This window comes from Terrapene carolina, unplaced genomic scaffold, assembly GCF_002925995.2.
Source record: "Terrapene carolina triunguis isolate 2854851 unplaced genomic scaffold, T_m_triunguis-2.0 Scaffold430, whole genome shotgun sequence".
NCBI lineage: Eukaryota > Metazoa > Chordata > Testudines > Emydidae > Terrapene > Terrapene triunguis.
The window spans coordinates 68,991-95,822 of record NW_020664781.1 but is presented as its reverse complement, the minus strand read 5'-3'; the positions used below and the strand labels follow the sequence as shown (position 1 = coordinate 95,822).

Sequence of the window (26,832 nt, the reverse complement as noted above, 5' to 3'; positions counted from 1 at the left end):
TAGGCAGTCATTTCCTATTTTATATGTGTGCAATTGATTGATTGCTTCTTCCTAAGTGGAGTACTTTGCATTTGTCCTTATTGAATTTTCATCCTATTTCCTTCAGATCATTTCTCCAGTTTGTCCAGATCATTTTTAAATTTTAATCCCATCCAGCAAAGAATTTGCAACCCCTCCTAGCTTGATGTCATCCACAAACTTTGTAAGTGTACTCTTTATGCCATTATCTAAATAATTGATGAAGATATTGAACTGAATAGCACCCAGAACTGATCCCTGCGGGATCCCACTTGATATGCCCTTCCAGCTTGACTTTGAACCATTGATCATGTATACACAGAGACCTTATAGTAGTTCCATCTAGGTTGAATTTCCCTAGTTTGTTTATGAAAAGGCCATGCAAGACAGTATCAAAAGCCTTACTAAAGTCAAGATATACCACATCTACCACTCCCCCACAGCCAGAAGGCTTGTTACTCTGTCAAAGAAAGCTAATGTGTTGGGTTGGCTATTTGTTCTTGACAAATCCATGCTGACTATTACTTATCCCCTTATTATCTTCTAGATGTTTGCAAACTGATTGCCTGATTAATTGCTCTATTATCTTTCTGGAGACTGAAGTTAAGCTGATTGGTCTGTAATTCCCTGGGTTGTTGTTTTCCTTTCTATAGATGGGCACCATATTTGCCCTTTTCCAGTCCTCTGGAATCGCTCCCATCTTCCATGAGTTTTCAAAGATAATCGGTAATAGCTCAGACATCGCCTCTGTCTGCTCCTTGAGTACTCTAGGATGTTTTTCATCAGGCCCTGATGACTTGAAGATATCTAACTTGTCCAAGTAATTTTTAACTTCTTCCTTCCCTATTTTAGCCTCTCATACTACTTCATTTTCCCTGGTATTCACGATGTTGGACATCCAATCGCTACTAACCTTTCTGATGAAAACTGAATCAAAAAAGTCATTTAGCACTTCAACCATTTCCATATTTTCTGTTATTGTTTCCCCCTCCCTTCACTGAGTAACAGGCCTATCCTTTACTTGATCTTCCTCTTGCTTCTTATGTAGTGGTAGAATGTTTTCCTATCACCCTTTATGTCTCTAGCTAGTTTAGTCTCATTTTGTGTATTGGCCTTTCTAATATTTCCCTACATACTTGTGTTCTTTGTTTATATTCATCCTTTGTAATTTGATATAGTTTCCACTTTTAGCAGGATTCTTTTTTTTTGAGTTTCAGATAATTGAAGATAGCCTGGTTGAGCCAGGGTCAAAGAATTGAGTTTCTTTGGGTCTATTATAAGACAGAGATCTCAGTCCTTCTTTGGGATTAGAAAGTACCTGGAATAAAATGTTTTAACACTGGACTCCCCTGTACTATGACCAAGGCACCCATATCTCACAGGTGCTCCCTTTCTGGTTGGGTGTATGCCTGCTTTTCTTTCAGTTCTTACAATGGGGCTGCATTTGCTTCTCATGAGTGCCTCCCCGGCTGATGGTTCTTGGGCGGGTCTTCAGTGACTCAGCCCTTCAGTCAGACACAGTCCCCCATTCTGGGTTATACAATCACCAGTTCTTTTTCACGGCCCTGGTATGTGGACATAGAACCAAGGTTTCCTCTCCAGAGGTACTGCCTTCTTTAAGAGCCCAACAGGGGCCCATCTCAGTACCTTCCATTGATGTCCTTTCGGCAGCCCTCCCTGGGCTCAGTCTTCAACCAGAACAGCAGGGCCCATCACAGCCCTCCCCCAGTCTGGCTAGATTCTGGGTTCAGTGCCCTGGGGTCAGCCTGCCTGCACTGACCTGTCCATGGTTCTATTGCTCTTCCAGGCACCCAGTCCTCCCTCTTTGACCTACAGAAGGAACTGGCAGCTCTGCCTCTGCTGCTTCCATTTATATAGCACTTCTGGCCCCTGATTGGTCACTCCAGCAGCTCCTCTGATTGGCTGACTGGAGGACTTCTCTGCTCTTTTCTGGGGAAGGAAGAGGCAGGGCCACAAGGCCTCCAGCAGGGGGCCTCCAGATCTAGTCCACCCTATCACACCAAAGTAGATATTGAGAATGACTACATTCTTCCTGCGTATCTCAGCCCTCTTTCCTCTTTAAAATGCTTCCCATCTCATTAGCTCTCACTTAGCACCTTCTGTAGCCAAAGAAGACACTCATATCACTTAAGAAGATATCTACCCCAACTTTCCAAACCACCTGTTCCCAAAGTCAGCTGTCTTGTGTGCTAGGAGCCAGTCCAAACCTCTTCTATTGCTTCCTGAGTTGAGGAAGCATGTAGACTCCACCAACAGGGGAAGTAGGGCACAGTGAGACTGTTTAGCTATTTCAGTGATTGGTGTTATAGAATAACAATCCTTATCTGTAGGCATGATATGCAAAATCCACTGATTAGACGGGGAAGCTCAGGGAGAAGGACAGATTCCTAGCAGATGTGAGGCAGGATCAACCAAGACTGCAGCCACTCTCAGCAGGCACACAAACTCTCTCTCCTTTGTGCAGAGCCCCCTGGCCAAAGAAGTCTGTTTGCCCTCTTGGGATTAGGTATTATTTAAGAACTGGCCAATTTCGTAAGAGTTAATTGATGTGGCTATGTGTTTTTCTAAATAATTATGCAGGTCTTGCCTTTGCCAAATACAGCTTTGCACTGTCTCTCGTGGTTACGGCATCTCCCTTGGAAACAACAGTCATTGTCACCGCATGGAGTTCCATCTTGCTTAAATACATCCTCTGGGCACCAGTCTGAAGTCCCATTGCAGTACTCAGGAAGGTCACACTCACCAATACTTTCTCTGCATATTTTCCCTTGTCTATGAAACTGTTACAAATAAGAATACAAGGATCTGGATGTGATTTCTCTCTGGAGGCCTACTTCATGAGCCACCATTTACCTTCTTAAAATATGTTTGTTTTAGAAGTCCCCAAACATCTAACAGGTAAGAAAAAAACCACCTGCAGTTTCTTTGCCATTTATTTTAACACAGATAAGATAAGAGAAAGATGCAACATAAATACTCCTTTTGCTGTTTATTAAGGAGTGCACTCTAATTCCAATATTTAAAATGCGTGATTCTTTTCCACTCCCAAATGACGATCAACTTTTCATGCTTGTAATCAATAACAATGAAGAAAGAAAAAATAGTTTTTGCCCATCTACTCATTTTTTTCCATGTTGAGTCTGCTGAGACTAGAGCTGGGGACACTTCACCCACAGTATTCAGAAGCTGGATCTGTCAGTCACTGGGGAGAGTGGGATGGGACCCACCTATCTATATCCTCTCCAGAATGAGCACTTAGTACAAGTGGTATTACTGTAGCACTTAGGAGCCGTAGTCAAGGAAGCAGACCCCATTTTGCTTGGTGCTGTACAAACACAGAACAAGACAGTCCTGCCCCAAAGAGCCAGAACCCAAGTATAAGACAAGGGACAAATGATGGATACAGATAGATGTGGGAGCATACAAGGAAACAGTTTGACAGTATTGGACAGCTAGCTAGGCAGTGGTATCAGCTCACCAGCGGCCTAACTACTGTCAATTTTTGGTAGGCATTAAGGAAAAGGAGAGTTTTGAGATGGGTTTTGGAGGGTAATTGCTTAGTTTTAATCAATGTTTATGGAGAGCTCCTCCCAAACATGCGGGGCAGCATGGGAGAAAGCATGAAAGTCCTTGTTTGAAAATTTAACAAGTGAGTAATGGAGGCTGGCATCATGGGTAGATTGGAGTTGAGCGTTGAGCGCTCAATAGCAAACAAGAGATGATATGGTGGGGATTGGCCATGAAGGGCCTTGAAGGTAAAGACAATTAGGTGAAGACAAATGTGATAGAGAAGAGGGAGTCAGTGGAGGGAAGCAAAGAGGCAGGTGACATGATCAAAGTGACAGACTAGGAAAACGAAATTTGCAGCAGCACTCTGAAAGAATATGAGTGGGCAAAGATTGCATTTGTCAAGACCAGAGAAAAGGATGTTGCAGTAATCAAATTGAGATGATGGAAACAAGGATGAGTTTTAGGTATGTGATTGGAAAAGAAAGGCCATATCTTAGATATGTTATACAGAAAGAATTGGCAAGGTTTACAAACTGCCTAGATTTGAGGTCCTAGACAGAGGTCTAAGCCAAAGATGGCACCCAGGTTACAGGCCTAAGGGACAGACATGATAGTATTGTCCAGTGATCAAGAAAGGAGGTAGTGGGGAGGGTGTGGAGGGGCTGGAGAGAAACAGCTGAAGAGTTCTGTTGTAGCTATGTTGAGCTTGAGCTGATGGCTGGACACCCACAAGGAGAAATCAGAGACAGAGGCTGAGATTTCTGTTTTCAGAAAGAAAGACAGGTCTGGGGTAGCAAAGTAGATCTGTAAGAATGTGTTTTGTTTTATCTGTGACCTGAAAGTAGAGTCTGGATGCATCCTCCTATGTTGATTCTAGAGGATTCCATGAATCTTTGAGTAAATGCAGCCTTGTGGCAAATATTTCTGAATAACTGGGCACTGGGGGGAAAAGGCCTATCCGTGTGCCCAACACTACATATCTATCAGAAATATCATTTGGAATGTTTCCCCAGTTTTCCTGAGCAACTGGGGTGGAAGGATCAGGTGGTGTGATGAAGCTGGATTGCTCTGAGAGGGCTCCTACTCATGAAAACAGAAGTAAAGGTCTGAAAGGATGGTAGAGAAAGATTTTCTCCAGTCCCAGGGAGCTTCTCTGCTGAGTCCCGTATTTCCTGACCAGTTAAGATACTGATCTATAGGGTGAGCTGAATGGAAGCACTTTCTGCTACTGTACTGGATCCTGTGGCAGCAGATATCACATTTATTGCATCAGTGATAGCACAAGAACTCTCTGCTATTGACATAGGCTTTTCTAGAGTCTAGAGGAGGTGACTTTATCCTTTATTGCAGAACCCTTAGTTGGGAGCCTGGCTGTCAACTATGTCTTCTCCAGTTGATCTGAGGAATCTGAGAGATCTCCAGAGGGAGCAGAAGAACTTCTTTCCATCTAAATAAGGATGCCTTGTACTGGGAGATGGAGACTTGGCTCTCCTTTTCTTCTCAGGCTCAGATGACTCTGGAAATAAAGGTGGTCCAGGCTATGGCAGGAAGCCAAGAATGACCATGAAGGAAGAGAAGGACAATAGAGAGAAATTGGAAGTCCATGTAGGAAGATAATATTGGGGGAAATATCAATTTGGGGATGTTTTGAAGTCACATAGGGTACGTCTACACAGCATTTGGGAGCGAGCTTCCCAGCCAAGGTCCACAGACTTGTGCTAGCAGAGCTTGTGCTAGTGCACTATTTTTAGCTGTGTAGACGGTGCTTTGACATTTTGACTCAGGCTGGAACTTGTGCTCTCAAGCCCACTCCACCCACCCTAGGTTTGGAGTCTGAGCTCCAGCCCAAGACGCAATATCAAAGCACTGTCTACACAGTACGCTAGAGCACACACTGCTAGCACAAGTCTGATGACCTAGGCTGGGAGGCTCACTCCCAAAAGCTGAGTAGACATTCCGATAGGGCTTGGTAACATGCACTGCCAATGGAGGCAGAACATTCTGGAGAGGATGTTGATGGGCAGGTCCTTTCACCCTCTCACCAGTCTGTCACTGACAGGTTTAGCTGCTATCTTAGGTGGGTGCCATAACTGCCAGGTTATAGAATCATTCTCAAGCTTTCCCTGGCCCAATGATTATTCAGTCATGCATAATGATAATGGATAGTTATTGGGCCTAGGAAGGAAAGTGAGAATGATTCTCTAGGCTGGTAGTTTGGGCATTTACCTAGGATATAGGGGACCCAAGTTCAAGTCCCTACTCCAATGACTACTTAATTATTTATTAAAAATGGAACAGCTTCAACAGGTGACATTGAGATACACTGACACCCCATATCCCAGTGGCTAGGGCACTCTCCTGTAATATAGGAAACCCAAGTTTAAGTCCCTTCTCCACATCAGCCAAAGGGGGGGAATTGTATATCAGCTTCCCACATCCCAGGAGAGGATCCTAGCCATTGGGCTAATAGTTATAAGGGAGCCCTATCCCCAGAATTTTGCAAATTTTTCCTCTTTTGCTTTTGTCAAAATGCCTAAAGTCAAAACAAAAACATTTGATTTGAACATCATTGAAACATTTCGATATTTTGGTTTGGTCAAAATCATTCAGTGAACTCTACATGAAGTAGCGAATAGTTTTGGGTTAGGCAACTATTTGCTAAAAACAAGTTGCCCAGCTCTAATCCCAACACATCTACATGGGATTAGCAAATCTAGTACTTGAGAAGGAAACTGTGAAAATGAATAGCATTGCCACTGGTGTTAACTTTAAAAGAAAGTAATTAAACATTCAGTTTACCATTAAATACAAAACCTACTATATGTTTTTCTTACCTGACAGTTTTTGCAGCAAAGTCCAGAAATACAGGCAGCACCTGGCTTTATTGTACAATTGGATAGGCAACAACCACTCCGTAGGCACACCTTCAAGTACAAAATGAATGGCACCTCACCTTAAAAATCTGTTGTGGGACTCTCCTGTAATAACACCACTCTTACCATTTATTGTTTGATTTCAAAGGGTAACAAAACTCAGTGAATTTGAGAGACAAACTCCCATTTCTCAAAATATGCCCTGTTTTGGCCAGGGCAGTCCCTTTTCTAACCCCTGTCCCAGCTGACTCAACCTTTTTGGCAAAAGTGGGCATTTTTCCCATTTGCTCTTGCCAACAAACGGGACAAATGCCCTCTTTTGTCAAAAAAAAGTGGGGTGCAGAGGAATGTGCAGGAGTGGGTAAGTGGTGATGCCAGCCTCACACAGGGGAGGAGGCAGAGCTCGAGCGAGCAACAATGCTAGCTCCAGCCATAGACTCATGCAGGGGGGCAGGCAGGGCCCAGATGAGCGTTTGGGGTCAGCTCAGTGTGGGGAGGGTGGAGGAGGCGGCTCAGGATAGCCCGACATGGTGTCCCGTTTTCCCTTTGGGAAATATGGTCAACCTAACCATAGTTCTAATTACACAGCATTTTTATAAAGTATTATTCTTATTATTTGCTATTTCTGCTACACAAAGACTCCAAAGAGAATGCTACCAACAGAGGAAGGATGGTCCAGCAGCCTGGGACAAAGGACACTGGGTTCAATTCCCTGCTCTGCTAGAGCTTGGACAAGTCACTAAGTTTTTCTCTTCCTCAGTCCCCTATCTGTAAAAATGGGGCAATAGAGAAATACTATCTCACAGGTGTGTTTGAGTATAAATACATTAAATGGGATAAAAGGGAAGGTCCATTCATGGATTGAGAACTGGTTAAAAGACCGGGAACAAAGGGTAGGAATTAATGGTAAATTCTCAGAATGGAGAGGGGTAACTAGTGGTGTTCCCCAAGGGTCAGTCCTCGGACCAATCCTATTCAACTTATTTATAAATGATCTGGAGAAAGGGGTAAACAGTGAGGTGGCAAAGTTTGCAGATGATACTAAACTGCTCAAGATAGTTAAGACCAAAGCAGACTGTGATGAACTTCAAAAAGATCTCACAAAACTAAGTGATTGGGCAACAAAATGGCAAATGAAATTTAATGTGGATAAATGTAAAGTAATGCACATTGGGAAAAATAACCCCAACTATACATGCAATATGATGGGGGCTAATTTAGCTACAACAAGTCAGGAAAAAGATCTTGGAGTCATCGTGGATAGTTCTCTGAAGATGTCCGTGCAGTGTGCAGAGGCGGTCAAAAAAGCAAACAGGATGTTAGGGATCATTAAAAAGGGGATAGAGAATAAGACGGAGAATATATTATTGCCCTTATATAAATCAATGGTACGCCCACATCTCGAATACTGCGTACAGACGTGGTCTCATCTAAAAAAAGATATACTGGCACTAGAAAAGGTTCAGAAAAGGGCAACTAAAATGATTAGGGGTTTGGAACAGGTCCCATATGAGGAGAGATTAAAGAGGCTAGGACTCTTCAGCCTGGAAAAGAGGAGACTAAGGGGGGATATGATAGAGGTATATAAAATCATGAGTGATGTGGAGAAAGTGGATAAGGAAAAGTTATTTACTTATTCCCATAATACAAGAACTAGGGGTCATCAAATGAAATTAATGGGCAGCAGGTTTAAAACAAATACAAGGAAGTTCTTCTTCACGCAGCGCACAGTCAACTTGTGGAACTCCTTACCTGAGGAGGTTGTGAAGGCTAGGACTATAACAGCATTTAAAAGAGAACTGGATAAATTCATGGTAGTTAAGTCCATTAATGGCTATTAGCCAGGATGGGTAAGGAATGGTGTCCCTAGCCTCTCTTTGTCAGAGGATGGAGATGGATGGCAGGAGAGAGATCACTTGATCATTGCCTGTTGGTCCACTCCCTCTGGGGCACCTGGCATTGGCCACTGTCGATAGACAGGATACTGGGCTAGATGGACCTTTGGTCTGACCCGGTACGGCCGTTCTTATGTTCTTATGTTTAAAAAGATGGAGAGGTGCTGGTCATTACAGTGACGTGGGTCACATAAGTACCACAGATATATGTGATATTTCTAATGATTTTAAGATATGTGAAAACAAAATTAAATAGTTTTATTTTAATATAAACTTTTAAACCTAGTTTCACCAATACACTAGAGTAGCACAAAAAAACCAAAGTGTACTTGTGATTCTGACACAACACTGAATTTGTAATTGACTTACTGGCTTGCAGGGTTATGTTAGTGAGACTGGTACTATGTGATATTAGGTGTGGGGATAGCATAGTCCCAATGTCTCCATGGTTTAAGGGCACCCCCTGTGCTTCTGCCTTAGTTCTCCTGGCTGTGTTGCCAAAATGGGAGTGGTGCCAAGGCAACCTTTTAAGGTGGGGAGCCTTTTAAGCACTGCTGTCCAAGCTAGTATGCAGCCACATAATGTTTAAAGAGCCGTGAAATTGGCCAAGAAAGCTACATGTGTACAGTCACTCCTCATACCAGAGTCATTATAACCAATAGAACGGTGGCATGCAAGTTAGCTGCAGACAATGGGTGGTGCTTGGTTGAGTTACCACTGATGTCACACTGACCCCAGTGAAGTTACCCAAGCTGTGGAACCCCGGGAGGGGTTGGTCAAGGTGACAGTTGGAAAGTGGATCTTGAAAGAGGGAGATCTAGTAATTGTGACAGGACAGTCACAGGCTAGACTTGCCTGGAGAATGGGCTAAGTGAGGAAACGTTAGTAGAGTTCTGAGAAGGGAACCTGAAGAGGCTGAAGAAAGCTGAGCTTGATGTCCCTAGCTCCAGAAGCTTCCCACGTAAGTAGATCATGGTGTATGATGGTGTAAGACCTTGTCTACACTAAAAAGTTGGGTTGATCCAGCTAAGTCACTCAAGTGTGTGAAAAATCCACACCCCTGTGTGACATATTTAAGCTGAAATCATTCCTGGTGTAAACAACACCATGGTGTAGACAGAACTGCAGTGCTGCAGATGTGGCACTCTTGCATTTCAAGTACAGAGAAGCCTTAAGTGAGTTAGGCTTTGAAGTGATGCTGTATAATAATTACCACAAACAAGAGCGTATCTCTTGGTTTTCCAGTTCCCAGGAAGAAAAGACTAAACCCTTTTAACTCTAAGTCTAAAAGAACCAAGAAGAGAATAGTACCAGATAGAGAGGATATATGTCAGCTGTTCACGAAAGGGGAAATAAGTCCTAAAGAAAGTGAAGGTTTATAAATTGTCACAATGACCTGTTATATGAAATTGTTTAAGAAAAGATGTAAGATGGAGACAGAGTGAATTAAATTAAACAAAGAGGGTTTTACTGATACCACTGACCAACGAAGGCCACAGAAAGAAACCCAGAAGGGCACTGCCACCTCCACATGCTCTGCTGAACCCCAGCTCGGATGTGATACTTCATCTTTCTCCACTCCCACCCCTAATCTTCCCCAGCTTGCCCTCTTCCTTTCCCACCTTGTTTCTTCTCTTTTCCATTGCTCTTCTTTTTCCTTCTGTTTAATAACAGCCTGGCTTAGCTGGCCAAGACTGTATATTTTGCAACATGGCTGTAAGCCTGTGAGCAGAAAGGCAGCTAAAAACAATGCCCTAAACAGCCCAATGTTGGTACACGTTTGTCAGGTCTCAGAGTGGCTGATAAGCCCATGTGCTGTGCCTGTATTTCTCCCATAATAAGGTTGTAAGTAAGGGTCAGCACCAGAAATAGAAGTTGCATTTTCTATCTTTGCTGTTCTTTTCTATCTTGTTTTGTGTGATTGTCTTGGTTTGTCAGGATCGGACTTCAAGAAAAAATGCTAAAACAACAGTTCCAGCCCATTTCAACTGACCTTCCTCTTTGACACCATCTAAAGAATAGTTATTACCATCTTTGACACCTCTAAAACACTGCCAAATGAGGTTTTTTTTCCTTCTAAAATCTCTGTCCAGTTAAGGAAAAAGAATAAGGGATATTGTTAAAATAAAAGCCTTTTTTAAGACCTTACATTTCAAATGCTTGAACTGTTTTTCCTTTTCTTCTGCATCTTTAATAATAGGTCAAATGGATTTGGGGTGCTTGCCATGATACTAAGTAGGTTGTGGTGTCTGTATACCAAACCTTGTTTAACACTGGTTAATGTTGGACAGTGACTGGGTTATGTTAACAACTTTGACTCTTTGGACTCATATATTCCATCTAAATTAGCACAACACATCTATTATGGGGGTGCTGGCACTGATGTCATAATTTAGGTTGAGTTCCACTTTGCACTTAAAGCCAGAATTCAACCTCTTTGCTATGGTATCCAGAGTAGTTATAAGGAGCTGGACATGGATTGTAAAATGAGTGTGTGAACAATATCTCAGTCAGAAACAGAAAGATTTCTGGGTGGACAAGCATATCACAAGGCAATCCTGAAGTACCATGGTTTGCTGAAATTAGGGGCAGTATAGTTTGGTTCAGAGAAACCAGATCAGCAGGCAGGGGAACAAGATTCAAGAGCCCATCAGGTTCACAATTGCAGAGTGGATTCCCTTTGGCTGAGTCCAGCAGCAAGTTCTACAGGCCTTACTCTTGTCAACCCGTCCTCTGGTAACCACTCCACTCTGACAATGTAACTGTGCTGGTTGATCACATTCACTGATGGAGACTCTTGGGTGAAGAGTTTCACTCATGATATAAGGGACCTTCTCAGATCAGGATTGACTTTCATTGAGAGGGCCAGTGCCCTATGTTCAGAATAATAGTCGTTTGCATCAGAAGAGAGGGTTACTTACCTTGTGCAGTTATTGAGGTTCTTTGAGATGTGTGTCCCTGGAGGTGCTCCACTTCAATGGCGCTGGAATGCACTGACATCTGATCAGAGATTTACGGTAGCAGTATCCACGGGGGTCGCGCGTGCGCAGTAGGCGTCTTGCAGTGCCATTGGAGCTGTATCTAGCGCATGCACAACCTGAACCCTGCAGTTCCTTCTCTACCGCAGAATCCTTACTGCAAACTCCAAAGTAGAGAGGAGGAGGGTGGGTATTGGAGCACCCATAGGGACACACATCTTGAAGAACCTCAGTTATAGCACAAGGTGAGTAATCCTCTCTTCTTCTTTGAGTGCTGTTCCTGTGGGTGCTCCACTTCAGGTGACTGTAGAGCAGTGCCCCTGAGAAGGCAGGAAAGACTTCGGGTTCATTTGAGTCATAGAGGTGAGTACAGTTAGGCCAACTATGGCATCAGCCCTGGAGTCTTGAGTGATTGCATAGTGCTCAATGAATGTGTGGACAGAAGCCTAAGTGGCCACCCTACAAATCTCTAATATCAGAACATTGTTGAGGAATACTATCGAGGCAGACACTGATCATATGGAATGCACTCATGTGCATAGGGGGGTCCGTGTTCAGAATACGATAGCAATGTTGAATGCACATGGAAATCCATTTAGACAGTCTCTGAGTGGATATTGCGCAGCCTTTCAGACACTCGGTAGTGGAAACAAAAAGTCTAGAAGATTTCCAGAAAGATTTGGTCTTTTCCAGGTAAAATGATAACGCATGTCTGACATCCAATGAATGAAAGCCAGTCTCTGTTGGAGTCCCATGAGGCTTGTGACAGAACATAGGAAGATGGATTGGTTGGTTCACACGAAAGCATGATGTTACCTTTGGTAAAAAGTTTGAGTGCGGACGTAGCATGACCTTGTCTTTGAGGAATATTGTGTAGGGAGGATTGGCCTAAGTAATAGGAACCAAAAAGGCCACTTCCATGGATAAATGTAGGAGGAAACAGGTGGCTAATGGTTCAAATGGCAGTCTGGTGAGGCACTTCAATACCAGATTGAAGTCCCAGGCCGAAGTAGGTTGGCGAATTTCTGGGTAAATGTTCTGGAGACCCGTGAGGAAGTGTTTAGTAATGGAGTGTGAAAAGATCGAGGTCCCATCAATCTCATGATGTAATGCTGAAATGACCGCAAGATAGACTTTGATTGAGCTCATTGCTAAACCCGAACGTTTCAGCTCCAGTAGGTATTCCGACACTAATGGTAGTAACGCTGTGGAGGCCGTTGCATATTTTTCTTCACGCCAGGCAGGGAATCTTTTCCATGTTTGAAGGAAGTTATTATGCATGGTCACTTTCCTGCTGTTTAGTAATATGTGTTTAACTTGTTCCAAGCAGGCTAGTTCGCCACAATCGAACCATACAGGAGCTACACTTGAAGATAGAGTTTCTCTGGATTCGAGTGAAGAGTGCAACCATTGTTCTGAGACAGTTATGAGTTGACCCTCATTTACAATGGCCTGAAATTGTGATCATTTCTCCTTGGGGAGCGCCACCGTGAATGAGCTAAGTTTGCCATAGTTATCATAATCATATTTAGCCAACAAGACTGAATAGTTGGTGACTTGGAATTGAAATGTCGCCGAGGAGTAAGCTTTTTGCCTGAAGAGATCGAGCCTCTTGTGTTCCTTATCTTGTTCAGTCGATCTAAACTGTTGTTGTTTGCCATGTTGATTAGCTGCGTTGACCACCAAGGAGTTGGGAGGTGGGTGTGAGAAGAGGAAGTCCACCCCTTTGGCGGGGATGAATACTTCTTATCCGCCCTTTTGCATGTCGGCGGAATTGAGGTTGGTGTCTGCCAGATTCTCTGCTGGTTTCAAAATCACATCATTGATGGGCAGAGTGCTTTTGCAAGCAGATGAAGGTTGTAGAATTTGTTCCAGCTTGTGCTGGTTTGTCTGCACTTCCTCCAACGGGATGTCCTGGCTTCGGACAACCCACTTAAACAGTTCCTGAAACTGTTTGAAGTCATCCACCGAGATAGGCAGCGGTGGCATAATTGCCTCATCTCGGGAGGAGGAAGACTTGTGAGCTCGAGATGTCATTTCCTGATCTGTGCCTGTTTCTGTGTTATCCCCAACATCCTGAGCCTCCATTGACTGCAGGATGGGAGATGTGGGATTAGACATCAGCTCGCCTCTATGAGCCGTGGGTGGCCTGGAGCGGGGGCCCTGGTAAATTGCCTAGGGTTGGGCCCATTGCATTGGGAAGGCTATTAGTGGATACATCCACAGCGGTCCGTACCACAGTTGAGCTATCTGGTTGTAAGGGCATTTGGATTCCATCTGGCTCCAGGGTGGTCGTCGCTCTTTTGGTGATGAGTGATGTGGTGAAAAAGTGCATGGTTCTTGCACATCATCATCATCTTCACTGGACGAGTGTACAGCGTTATAAGAATTAGGGGATCTCTTCTATAACTTACAGGAGAGCCCTCAGTACCAAATAGTAGGGACTGCAGTGCCAACAAGACAGACAAATCGCTCTGTTGCAGTAGATTTTGTGGTGGTTCTGATGTCGGTACCATCGGTGCCAATGGGGAGAGACCGCCTATGTTTCTGTGGTGCTCTCTGCGGAGACAACTGTGCCCGCTTCCTCAGTCTTTTAGAGGAAGGCATGTCTCCTGTCCCTGCCAAGAGATCCATTGGTCTGCCTCTGGTTGGAGAGATTTCTCCATCAGTATCATTTTAAAGCAGAGATCCTGGTCACGCCGGGCTCTTATTTCAGATTACTGCAGTAGGCGCGTTTTTGCAGGATATGCACCTCCCTGAGACCTTGGACACACAGAGTGCCTGTCAGAAATGGGCATTGCTCCACGGAAAGAGCAGCATCGCTTAAAGCCTAGGGAGCCAGGCATCTCTAATGGTTATGCAACCCCAGTGCGGGGAAACTACGGGGAGGGTAAAACTGGGAAAAGTAAATGTTTTTTTTAATTAAAACTAGCACCAGCACTAACTATAACTTTTTAAATGACTACTGAAACTTATTTTTCTAAAGGTTTGTCGAGAGTGATGAACACTGCCCCAGAGCTCTATCTTCAGCTGAGGACAGACTAGTGCATGGACATTGCTACCATAAATCTTTGATCAATGGTGCTGGGATGCACCAACACCTGAAGTGGAGCACCCACAGGGACAGCATTCAAAGAAGAAGTAAGGGTCCAGTACTTCTGACCACTCCTGCTGGGGTCCAGGTTTAGTGCCACTAGTGGGGTAAGAGGAAGAAGCAGAAGAAAAAACTATCAGTTCCCTCTGTGTGCATGGCTAACCCATCAGTCTTTCTCCAGACTTGACTACTGCATACAAGACTTGAGCGTTGACATTAACACAAGTGTTAGGAAATCAAATTTAAACACTAGGACCGAGTAAGTCTGGCATGCGTTCTGAAGATACATAAAAAGGAAAGAAGCCAGCCTACCCAGGACAATAAACTGGCCATAAATAAAATCAGGCTGGAAATTAGAAGTAACTATCAGAGGCGTGAGGTTCTGGAACAGCTTTCCAGTAGGAGTAGTAGGGGGCAAACTAACTAGTTTTAAGATGGAACTTGATGGGATTATATGAAGGGATTGCCTGCGATAGCAGGGGACTGGACTCAATGACTTCCAGTTCTTTGTTCCACAAAAGCTACATCCCAACGGCTGAAGTAAAGATTGCAGGGGGTTTGTGCGTTGCACACCCTTTGTACAATCCCCCCACATCTGTTGCACCCTCCCTTTACCAGTGGAAGCACATAGGCCTCTTGCAAAAGGGCTCTCTGTGGCCATGGAAGATAGGGCTAGGTTTGTATACAAAGGGCTTCATCCTGTTTGTAGGCAAGTAATACATACAGTAGAATTCACACAAGAAATGCACACAAAGTGGTGCCTCATTATTCATGACTTCTGTAGAGATAGGGAGGTGTTAGTACCTATTGTAGAAGTTGTAGACCTTATGATCAGTACTGGGCTCAAACTGATACACTTTAAGGCCAAAAAGGACCATCATGATCATCTAGTCTGGACGTACATTGCAGGACACAGAACCTTGCCCACCCACTCTTGTAATGGACCCATAACCTCTGGTTGAGTTACTGAAGTCCTCAAATCATGATTTAAAGACTTAAAGTTACAGAGAATCCACCATTTCCTCTAGTTTAAACCTGCAAGTGCCCCATACCCCATGCTGCAAAGGAAGGCAAATTCCCCCTACCCCGAGTCTCTGCCAATCTGACTTGGGGGGAAATTCCTTCCTGACCACAAATATGGAGGTCATTTGGACCTTTAGCATTGCAGAAAACCAAACAGCCAGACACCAGGGAAAGTATTCTCTGTAGTAACTCAGATACCGCCCTATCTTTGTCTCATCATGGGCTGTTAGAGATATTTGCTACTTTCAGTCACAGATTGGCTACATTCCATTGTAGACAGTCTCATCATACCATCCCCCTCCATAAACATATCAAGCTCAATCTTGAAACCAGTTAGGTTTTTTGCCCCCACTGTTCCCTTTGAAAGGATGTTCCAGAACTTCACTCCACTGATGGTAAGAAACCACCATCTCATTTCAAGCCTAAACTTGTTGATGGACAGTTATATCCATTTGTTCTTGTGTCCACATTGGTGCTTAAATTAAATTAAATGACTCCTCTCCCTCTTTATCCCTCTTATGTATTTATAGAGAGCAATGAAATCTTCTCTCAGCCTTCTCTTGGTTAGGCTAAGCCTGCTCTTGGTTAGGCCTTCTCTTGGTTAAGCCATCTCTTTGTTAGCCTTCTCTTGGTTAGGCTAAGCTCTTTCAGTCTCTTCTCATAAGGTAGGTTTTCCATTCTTCTGATCATCCTAATAGTCCTTCTCTGCATTTGTTTCAGTTTGATTTCATCTTTCTTTAAAATGGGAGACCAGAATTGCACACAATATTCCAGATGAGGTCTCACCAGTGCCTTGTATAATGGTACTAACACTTCCCTATCTCTACAGGAAACACCTCACCTGATGCATCCTAGGAATGCATTAGCCTTTTTCACAGATGAATCACATTGGTGGCTCATAGTCATCCTGTGATCAACCAATACACCCCAAAACTTTCTCCTCCTTTGTTTCCAACTGATAAGTCCCCAGCTTTTAAAAAAAATTCTTATTCTTAGTCCTCAAGTGCATGACCTTGCACTTTGCACTATTAAATTTCATCCCGTTTCTGTTAGTCCATTTTCAAGGTGATCAAGATCTTCTTGTATGATATTCTGATCCTCCTCCATATTGGCCTCCTGACTGTGTCAGCTGCGAATTTTATTAGCACACTTCCACTTTTTGTGCCAATAAAAATGTTAAATCAGATTGGCCCCAAGACCGATCCCCGAGGAACTCCACCAGTAGCCTCCCTCTAGCCTGACAGCTACCCTTTCAATATGATGTGTTGCAGTCTCCCCTTTCACCAGTTCCTTATCCACCTTTGAATTCTCATATTAATCCCCATCTTCTCCAATTTAACTAATAATTTCTCATGTGTAACTGTATAAAATGCATTACTGAAATCCAGGTAGATTTGATCTACTGCACTTCCTTTGTCTTAAAAAATCAGTAATCTTCACAAAGAAAGAGATCAGGTTGCTCTGGCATGATCTAACTTTTATAAAACCATGTTGTATTTTACCCTAATTGCTGTTTACCTCTATGTACTTAACTACTTTCACTATCAAAATTTGTTACAAGATCTTGCATACAATTGAGGTCATTCTAACAGGCCTGTAATTTCCTGGATCGCTTTTTTCCCTTTCTTAAAAATAGGTACTATATTAAGCAATTCTCCAGTCATACGGTGTGGTCCCTGAGTTTATGGATTAATTAAACAGAAGGGGGAAATGTATTCCTGTTTTTTTTTAAACATCCTCATAATTTATTGTGTACTCAAGGAGTAATTTTCTTTGTACTCAAAGCTGTAATTTTGATGTGCATAAGATGTGTTCTTCATACATAATAAAAAAATAGTTGAATCCTATTTTAAATGCAAAACTCAACTTTTAGTCTTAACTATAGAACCATGAACAGCACTTCCATCGTAAAACCATATGTCTCACGGAGTAGTTTTGAAGTTGGATAAACCAATCTTAACAATACTTCTGTAAAATGTGCATGAAGCTAAAGTATTTAATTACTAACCTCATCCATACCACAGTCACATTCCTCCTCATCTTCTAGTTTACCATTACCACACGTCTGTGTTCCAAATATTTTCTTTTCTGGTATGTTAAGAAGGCATGTTTTTCCTGGTTTTCTTATTGTGTCGAAATAGAATCCTCTGGAGCAGTTACTGAACTCTGTGCACAATATCCGCCTGCACAGCGAGAAAATATCTAATACTAGAGAGCACTTTAATCTGTCAATATATCAAAATCCAATGGCTGGAAATTGAAGCTAGACAAATTTAAACAATAGAAAATGGAACTAATAGCTTCATTCAGCACTCAAGATGGATCCACAAAGATATAATGGGAATCTTAAATGTGGCATTTTCCTAATTTTTAAGTGCTTGACTTTGCAACCCAAACAACATTCTTCTTGAAGCAGAAACATGTATTACCTTCAAGCCATTCACCCAGATAAAATTTGAAGATCTGATTTAAAATTAAATGAACTTCTCTAACACACAACATAGAATGGAGACCAACTGACTATGCACTTAGGCCTGGTCTACACTACGACTTTAATTCGGATTTAGCTGCGTTAATCCGAATTAATCCTTAACTCGTCCACACAACGGAGCCAGTTACTTCGAATTAAAGGGCGCTTAAAATCGATTTCTGTACTCCACCCCGACGAGCGGAGTAGCACCAAAATCGATTTTGTAAATTCGAATTAGGGGTAGTGTGGCCGCACACCACCGAATTAATGTGGTTAAAATTAATGGGGTAGTGTGGCCGCACACCACCGAATTAATGTGGTTAAAAACCGAATTAATGTGCTTAGTGTGGCCGCGCACAATCGAATTTATACAATCTGTTTCCCAAATTCGAATTATCTAAATTCGAATTAATCTCGTAGTGTAGACGTACCCCTAGATATAAAATCAGACTAACTATGCTTGGCTCAGGAATAACACTGATCATTAAAAAATGTATATACTGTAGCACCAAATCAACCTGTATTACATTTTCAATGGAATATTCTCTGGTCAACAAGTTAAAATTTAAATGAATTAAAATACTTTTGATTTTATAATAAATCCCAGTTTAAAAATAGAGTTCCATACCTAGGTCATTCTTTCCTGCAGACTGATTCCATCAGTACAGACCAGATCGGTAGTCTTCCTCTATATGTAAATCAACTTAGAGCCTACCAGTAGTAGTTAAGAATTTTCCAACTTTTTCCACTGACTCCTCTCCAGTCAAAGTTTAGCAAAACTATAACTTCAGCTTAGGTTAGTCAGTAACTGAAGTGTGGGGGATGTGTAGTTTTGGACTTGGTTCACAGAAAAAAATTCCCAAGTGAGAAATTCTTTCTTCTGCATCTTGTTTCTAACATGATGATAGACAAAGCTGTTTTGAAAGGAATATCCTCTCTCCCAGCAGGGGCTAGGAGGGAGAAGAACGATCAGAAAGAACCAGACATTGTGCCTTTGGAGAACTGGGGGATGGGGGGGAGAGAGATGTTCTAGCAAGGGCCTATGAAAGGTAATCTTAGAAAAATGAAGGTTATTTACCTGTAATCAGAGTTCTTTGAGATGGACTCTGCATATTCACACGCATGGGATGCTCTGATTGGTGGAACCCAAGATGGTAAGGGTATAAAAGGGTGTGGCTCTCCAGCCACCTCAGTTCCTTCCCCCGACATCCCAGGTCCCTTGGTAAGTAGGATTCCAAGGAAATGGGGAAAGATGGGCGGGGAGTATCTATATGCAGAGTCCATCTCAAAGAACCCTAGTTACACAAAAGTAATCTTAATTATTTCTTTGCGGGGTCTCTGCATACGTCCACTCATGGGATAGACGAACAAGCAGTAACTGTAACCCAAAATGGTGGGATATGGAGTCCTAACTGAACAATGATTGCAGAAGAGCCATACTACACTTTGCATCTGATATAGACTCTAAGTCTAATGAGTAGTACTTAGTGAAAGTATGCATTGAAGTCCAGGTTGTTGCTCTACAAATTTCCACAAGAGGAACGTGTTTGGGAAAAGCCATAGAAGCTGCCTTAGCCCTGGTAGAAAGTCCAACAGACCTTGTACTTTTGTCCCATTGATCTATACAGGGACCATTATTTTAATGGGTCCTTGTTCTGCTCTCCATACCTGCGCATACTCACATTCCATAAGGGGGCATTCTGTTTGGACATGTCCTGGTAGGGGGCAGGGCATGTCAGGGAGAGGACCACATTGGAGAAGTAGAGTGGGTCAACCTGGGGCATGGCTGGGGAAGCCTGGCTGAAGCCAAGGCAGGAGTCACAGCTGGAGGTGAGTAGAAGGCAGAAAGGGCCCAACTCAGCATACACCTTGGGCTACATAAACAAAGTAACATGTGACCCTCCAGTAAGCTGTTGCCTACAACATGTGTATACAGCAGCATAGGGCAGGAGAATCTCACCCACCTACTCCTGTATCAAACCTATGTCTGAGCCACTGAAGTCCTCAAATCATGGTTTAAAGACTTCAAGGTGCAGAGAATCCTCCAGCAAGTGACCCATGCCCCACGCTGCAGAGGAAGGCGAAAAACCCCCAGGGCCTCTGCCAATCTTCCCTGGAGGAAAATTCCTTCCCAACCCCAAATATGGTGATCAGCTAAACCCTGAGCATGTGGGCAAGTCTCACGAGCCAGACACCCAGGAAAGAATTCTCTGTCGTAACTCAGATCCCACTCCATCTAACATCCCATCACAGGCCATTGGGCATATTTATCGCTAATAGTCAAAGACCAATTAATTGCCAAAATTAGACTATCCCATTATACCATCCCCTCCATAAACTTATCAAGCTTAGTCTTGAAGCCAGATATGTCTTTTGCCCCCACTGCTTCCCTTGGAAGGCTGTTCCAGAACTTCACTCCTCTGATGGTTAGAATCTTTTGTCTAATTTCAAATCTAAACTTCCTGATGGCCAGTTTATATCCATTTGTTCTGGTGTCCACATTGGTACTGAATTTAAATAATTCCTCTCCCTCGCTGGTATTTATCCCTCTGATATATTTATAGAGAGCAATCATATCTCCCCTCAGCCTTCTTTTGGTTAGGCTAAACAAGCCAAGCTCTTTGAGTCTCCTTTTATAAGACAGGTTTTCCATTCCTCAGATCATCCTAGTAGCCCTTTTCTGTACCTGTTCCAGTTTGAATTCATCCTTCTTAAACATGGGAGACCAGAACTGCACACAGTATTCCAGATGAGGTCTGACCAGTGCCTTGTATAACGGTACTAACACCTCCTTATCTCTACTGGAAATACCTCGCCTGATGCATCCCAAGACCACATTAGCTTTTTTCATGGCCATATCACATTGGTGGCTCAGTCATCCTGTGATCAACCAATATTCCAAGGTCCTTCTCCTCCTCTGTTATTTCCAACTGATGCATCCCCAACTTATAACAATAATTCTTTTTATTAATCCATAAATGCATGACCTTGCACTTTTCACTATTAAATTTCATCCTATTACTATTACTCCAGTTTACAAGGTCATCCAGATCTTCCTGTAGGATATCCCAGTCCTTCTCTGTATTGGCAATACCTCCCAGCTTTGTGTCATCCGCAAACTTTATTAGCACATTCCCACTTTTTGTGCCAAGGTCAGTAATAAAAAGATTAAATAAGATTGGTCCCAAAACCGATCCCTGAGGAACTCCACTAGCAACCTCCCTCCAGCCTGACAGTTCACCTTTCAGTACGACCCGTTGTAGTCTCCCCTTTAACCAGTTCCTTATCCACCTTTCAATTTTCATATTGATCCCCATCTTTTCCAATTTAGCTAATAATTCCCCATGTGGAACTGTATCAAATGCCTTACTGAAATCGAGGTAAATTAGATCCACTACATTTCCTTTGCCTAGAAAATCTGTTACCTTCTCAAAGAAGGATATTAGGTTGGTTTGGCACGATCTACCTTTTGTAAAACCATGTTGTATTTTGTCCCAACCTTATCTCCACATTAATGCATTTTTGGCATTTAATAATTCCTTCTTTGGCACATGTAGAAGAAGCTGAAGAAGAAGGTGGGGTATCATCATCATCAAGTGGAACATAGGATGATCTTTTGTTTTGTTTTTTTTATAAACAAACACCTAAAGAACTAGCTGCATGTCATGACTCATGGGTCTTGAATTTGAGTCCACAGGGTGAAGCCAAACTCCATCCTCCACCCAGCAGCCTGCTGCCAACTGCTTACCTAGGGCCCATGAAGCCCAGTCCCAGTTTGAAGCTCTGCCCCTGAGGTCCTATTGGCAGAGTCCTGAAACAGCTGATGGGCCTGCTGGCCTTACTGAAGCCAGCAGCAAGAACAGGAAGGTGTCTGAACAACTGGGCCCCTCCCTGTTCTGGACTGTGCATCTTGCGCTTCCTGCTCCCCCAGCTTGATTTCGTGGCATCTGATTCATGGTTCTGATCTTCAGTTGATCTCCTTCCTCCGAGCCCCAGATATCCTGACATGGCCTGACTCATGGTTCTGATCTTAAGTTTGTCTCCTGCTTCTGACCTTCCAGTATCCTGACACAGCTGACTTTTGACTCCTGGCTCGTGAGTGTGGACTCTGGCTCTGATCATTAGGTCTGGCTGTGCACGACCTGGCCATGATACTGGGCTAGATGGACCTTTGGTCAACCTAGTATTGCCATTCTTACGTTTTTTTGTTCCCTCTGCCAAAAGGCCATAGCCTGGTACTGTCAAACTGGGAAGATTTTCTACAGTCAATGTCAGCTATCTTTGATGACCCGCACTGAGTTTGAACAGCTGAGGCCACCCTGAGGAGACTCCAGCAGGGGCAAGGCACAGTGGCATCCTGCGCAGCACACTTCCACCACCTCACAGTGGATACAGAGTGGAATGAAGCAGCACACCTGTACTAATTGCAGTGGGGCTTGCAGGAACAAATTAAAGATGAACTGGTCCATGTAGAGATACATAGGGCCATAGGGCCTAGATGCCCTTGTGGGCCTTACCATCTGCATTGATGATGGTCAGCGAGAATAAAGAGAGGAGAAAAGGGGGTCCCTGCAGTCCCTCTACCCACGTGCCATGACCTTCTGAATTGATACCCGCTGAATTGATACAAGCCAATGTGGCTTGTCAGCAGCTGAATCCTAAAGAAAAAGAATGGTGCCGGCAGCACCACTTGTGTGTCTGCTGTGGTGAACGTGGCTTGCTGTTTCAGGTGCAGCAGATAGTCAAGTATTTGTTGGATGGACAAATGCGTCAGCGAGACTCCAGTTTGACAAGCCCAGATAGAGAACCTCTTCGATTTTGACAGATAGTGGCCCTGGTGGAGGGCTTTCTGCAACCTAGTAAGACCTGGCAAACTTGCTCCAAACAAGCCTGCTCTTTGGGATGGAGCCTCTAGGCTATTACATGAAGGAATTGCAGGTTCAGGTGGAGCAACTGACCATGGTCCTGGGAGATCAAATCCAGGTGCAACGAGAGTGAGATTGGAGTTGCCACTGATAGCTCCAGTAGAGTGGAGAACCAGTGTTGGGTGGGACCATGCTGGGATTATTAATATAACCCAGGTATGGGCCCCCTTGATCTTTAGTAGCACTCTGTGTGGGAGTGGGAGTGGGGGAAAAACATAGTAAAGCCTTCCTGTCCCGGGATAGCAAGAAGGCATTTGTGATGGAACCTAGGCTATGACCTTTTAGAGAGAAGAATTGGAGACATTTTCTGTTGTATTTGTTCATAAATAGGTCAATTTGTGGTGTCCCCCACTGCTGGAAAATGCACATAGCTATATCCAGGTGAAGAGAGCATTTGTGGTGACTGGAGAAAGACCTGCTCATAAAATCTGCTAACTTATTCTGCACCCCTGGAAGGTAAGAGGCCTCGAGGTTGACTGAAAGACCTATGCAAAATTCCCATAGTTAAATTGTTTCCTGACACAGGAGGGATGACTGAGTTCCTCCCTGCCTGTTGAGGTAAAACATAGCTATGATGTTGTCCATAAGGACAAACAGGTTTCTCCCCCTGGCATGAGGTAGGGAAGCCTGACAGGCAAGACAAATCACTTTGAACTATCTGACATTGATATGAAGAGAAAGCTCTATTGAGGACCAAAGACCCTGAGTTCGGAGTGGCCCCAGGTGAGCTCCCCACCCTAGAGCCGACACATCTGAGACCAGAATCACCAACGGTTGAAGGCAGAGGAGGGGAACGCCCACACAAATCTTGAGAGGATTCAACCACTAATTCAGCAAAATTAGAACCTGTGAAGGTACCATAAGCACAGGATCCAGATGCAGACAGCTTGGAGAGTACATTGAGGCCAACCACATCTGAAGGGGTCTGAGGTGCCACCTCCCATGTGGTACTACATAACTGTACAAGGCTATATTTTCGAACAGCCTCATACAGTTTTCGGCTGTTGTGATTCAATGAATCTCGAGGAATCTCATGAGAGATTCAATAGATTGAGATCTCGACTCTTTGGCCTGGGTAGAGTCCAACATAGCCCCTATAAACTCTATCCTCTCTACTAGAGAGAGGATAGACTTGTCCGCATTGATCAGTAGTCCTTAGGCCTTGAAGGCTGACTGAATGAGATGAACACTGGATATAACCGAAGCTTTGGACAGCCCTTGACTTGCCAGTCATTCATTTAAAGGTAGACTTGCACTCCTAGTCTCCTAAAGAACACTTCTACCATGAAGACATGTTCTGTTAACACTCAAGGAGCTACAGATAGGCCGAATGGAAGCACTGTGAACTGGTAATGAGGAACTTTCTGTGCTCTTGGTATATTGCTACATGAAAGTGGGCATCTCTTAAACTGAGGACGGTGTACTGGTCTCCAGCACCCCGAGAGGGAATAATGCATGTCAAGGTTACCATGTGAAACTTTCTTTTTTTTAGATACTTGTTGAACAGAGACAGGTGTAAAATAGGTGTGAGTCCTCTCTTGGTTTTGGGGATTAGGAAATAACGGGAGTAGAAAACCTTCCCTCTTAAATTTTGTGGCACCTCCTCTATGGCTCCTACCTGAAGGAGAGATTGAACCTCCTGGACCAGAAGTGGAGTGCCTGAAGAGGGACGGGAAGGGAGGGTAAGTAGGAGGGGTAGAAATAATTTGTAGGGTGTACTCCACTTCTGTCGTGCTCAACACCCAACGATGCATGGTGATATGGGACCAAGCACTGAGGAAATAGGAAAGGCAGTTTGCAAATAAAGGAAAAAGAGGGTGGGTCTGGCATCCTGGGAACTGGCATTGAAGCAGAGGTAGGAGGAGGAGGTGGTTTACACTTAAAACTTCTTTCTCTGCAGGTCTTGTTGGAGAGTGCGAGCAGAATACCGGAGGGGTTGTTGAGGCCTGAAGTGCTTCCTGGAAGGAGCTGGAGTGTACAACTTGAATGTTGCCCTTGAGTCCTGTAACCCATGGGGCTTAGCATCAGCCTGCTCTGAAAAGAACTAAGATTCTTAGAAGGGCAGATCCTGCATAGTTTGTTTGACCTCCCGTGGGGGCCACAAGGACCACAACCAGGAATTCTTATGCATGGCCTCCGCTGAAGCCATGGACCTGGCAGCCAACTCAGCTACATTCAGAGAAGCTTGCATTGAGACATTCGAAATCAATTTTCCCTTATCCACTAGCAAGGAGAATTCCTGCCTAGCCTATTCTGGGAGCATATCTTTACATTTCAGCATAGAGACCCACAAATTAAACTCTTACCTGCCCAAAAGTGCATGCGTTTTGGTGCAGTCTCAGCGTAATCTTGTCCGGAAAAAATATTGTGTAGGGAAGATGCACCATCAGAGCTGCTATCTCTCCTGTTCTCCTGGCTGATGTAATTGCTTCCAGGATGGCCCTTTTCATGGATAGGTATGTTAGTGAACAGATGGCCATGGGTTCAAAGGTGGGCCTCATCAGTCTTTTCAATACAAGGTTCAGCTCCCATGTGGGAGTAGGAAAAAGAGGTACTGGTTCTATGGCTCTTAACTGGAGGTGGCGATCTATCTCCTGTTGTAGTAAGCGCTCATGAGAAGAGTCCCTGAAGAGGGACTGGGAAGGGAGTTCTGGAGGGGGTAGGTAGGTAAAATGGATGGGAGTACCCGGTTAGAATGATCGGTAGGACACATCAATCCGATGTTATGTGTTCCCGGGCACTGCAGAATGCTGCCAATCGGTGGACAAATGGGTGTGGAACAATGGTCGGCTGTGTCAATTGAGGGGAGTGGTCTAACAGTGCCTTGACCTGCCCATCAGAAGTGGTGCTTAGACGTAGAGAGCTGCAATGAAGGTTGTGGGCCAGGTGGTTTGTGTTTAGGGAATTTCCCTTTCTTTCTTTGCAGCTCTTAGTGGCACTGAGTTTGGTACTGAGAGGTCTGTGGTCTGTGCTGGGATTGGGGACTAAGTAATCTCTTTTGTCTCGGTGCAGAGATACCTAATGACCGCAGGGTAGCCCTGGAGTCTTTCAGGGTGTGAAGGGAGGCATCAGTCTTCTTGGCAAAGAGCTTCATACCCACAAAGGAGATGGACCTAGCTGCCATGTTGGCCACATTGAGGGCAGATTGCAGTGATGTCTTAGCTACTAATTGACCCTCCTGGATAATGGCCTTGAATGAGTCACAATGTGCTTCTGGCATCTTTTCAATAAAGTCATTCAGCTCAAGTAATTTATGTAATTGTATTTCGCTGTGAGGGCCTAGTAGTTGGCAATACAAAATTGTAGTGTGCCTGAGGAGAACGCTTTTCTACCGAATAAATCAAGGCACTTCATAGAATCATAGAATATGAGGGTTGGAAGGGACCTCAGGTGGTCATCTAGTCCAAAGCAGGACCAATCCCCAACTACATCATCCCAGCCAGGGCTTTGTCAAGCCTGACCTTAAAAACCTCTAAGGAAGGACATTCCACCATCTCCCTAGGTAACCCATTCCAGTGCTTCACCACCCTCCTAGTGAAAAAGTTCTTCCTAATATCCAACCTACACCTCCCCCACTGCAACTTGAGACCATTACTCCTTGTTCTGTCATCTGCTACCACTGAGAACAGTCTAGATCCATCTTCTTTGGAACCCCCTTTCAGGTAGTTGAAAGCAGCTATCAAATCCCCCCTCATTCTTCTCTTCTGCAGACTAAACAGTCCCAGTTCCCTTAGCCTCTCCTCATAAGTCCTGTGCTCCAGCCCCCTAATCATTTTTGTTGCCCTCCGCTGGACTCTTTCCAATTTTTCCACATCCTTCCTGTAGTGTGGAAACTGGACACAGTACTCCAGATGAGACCTCACCAGTGCCAAATAGAGGGGAATGATCACGTCCCTCGATCAACTGGCAATGCCCCTACTTATACAGCCCAAAATGCCATTAGCCTTCTTGGCAACAAGGGCACACTGTTGACTCATATCCAGCTTCTCGTCCACTGTAACCCCTAGGTCCTTTTCTGCAGAACT

At 43.9% G+C, this 26,832-nt stretch overlaps 1 protein-coding gene across 1 annotated transcript in view; it reads right to left on the bottom strand.

Annotated features, from left to right (window-relative positions):
- LOC113407839 (disintegrin and metalloproteinase domain-containing protein 20-like) overlaps nucleotides 1-26,832 on the bottom strand; it is a gene marked incomplete at its 5' end in the record, with an annotated part of 156,170 nt that overhangs the window by 62,968 nt on the left and 66,370 nt on the right. Inside the window, 3 exons of the mRNA XM_029913050.1 lie at nucleotides 2,627-2,819; nucleotides 6,384-6,473; nucleotides 17,421-17,595. Coding sequence (XP_029768910.1) covers nucleotides 2,627-2,819; nucleotides 6,384-6,473; nucleotides 17,421-17,595 — 458 coding nt within the window. The remainder of the gene's footprint in view (nucleotides 1-2,626; nucleotides 2,820-6,383; nucleotides 6,474-17,420; nucleotides 17,596-26,832) is intronic.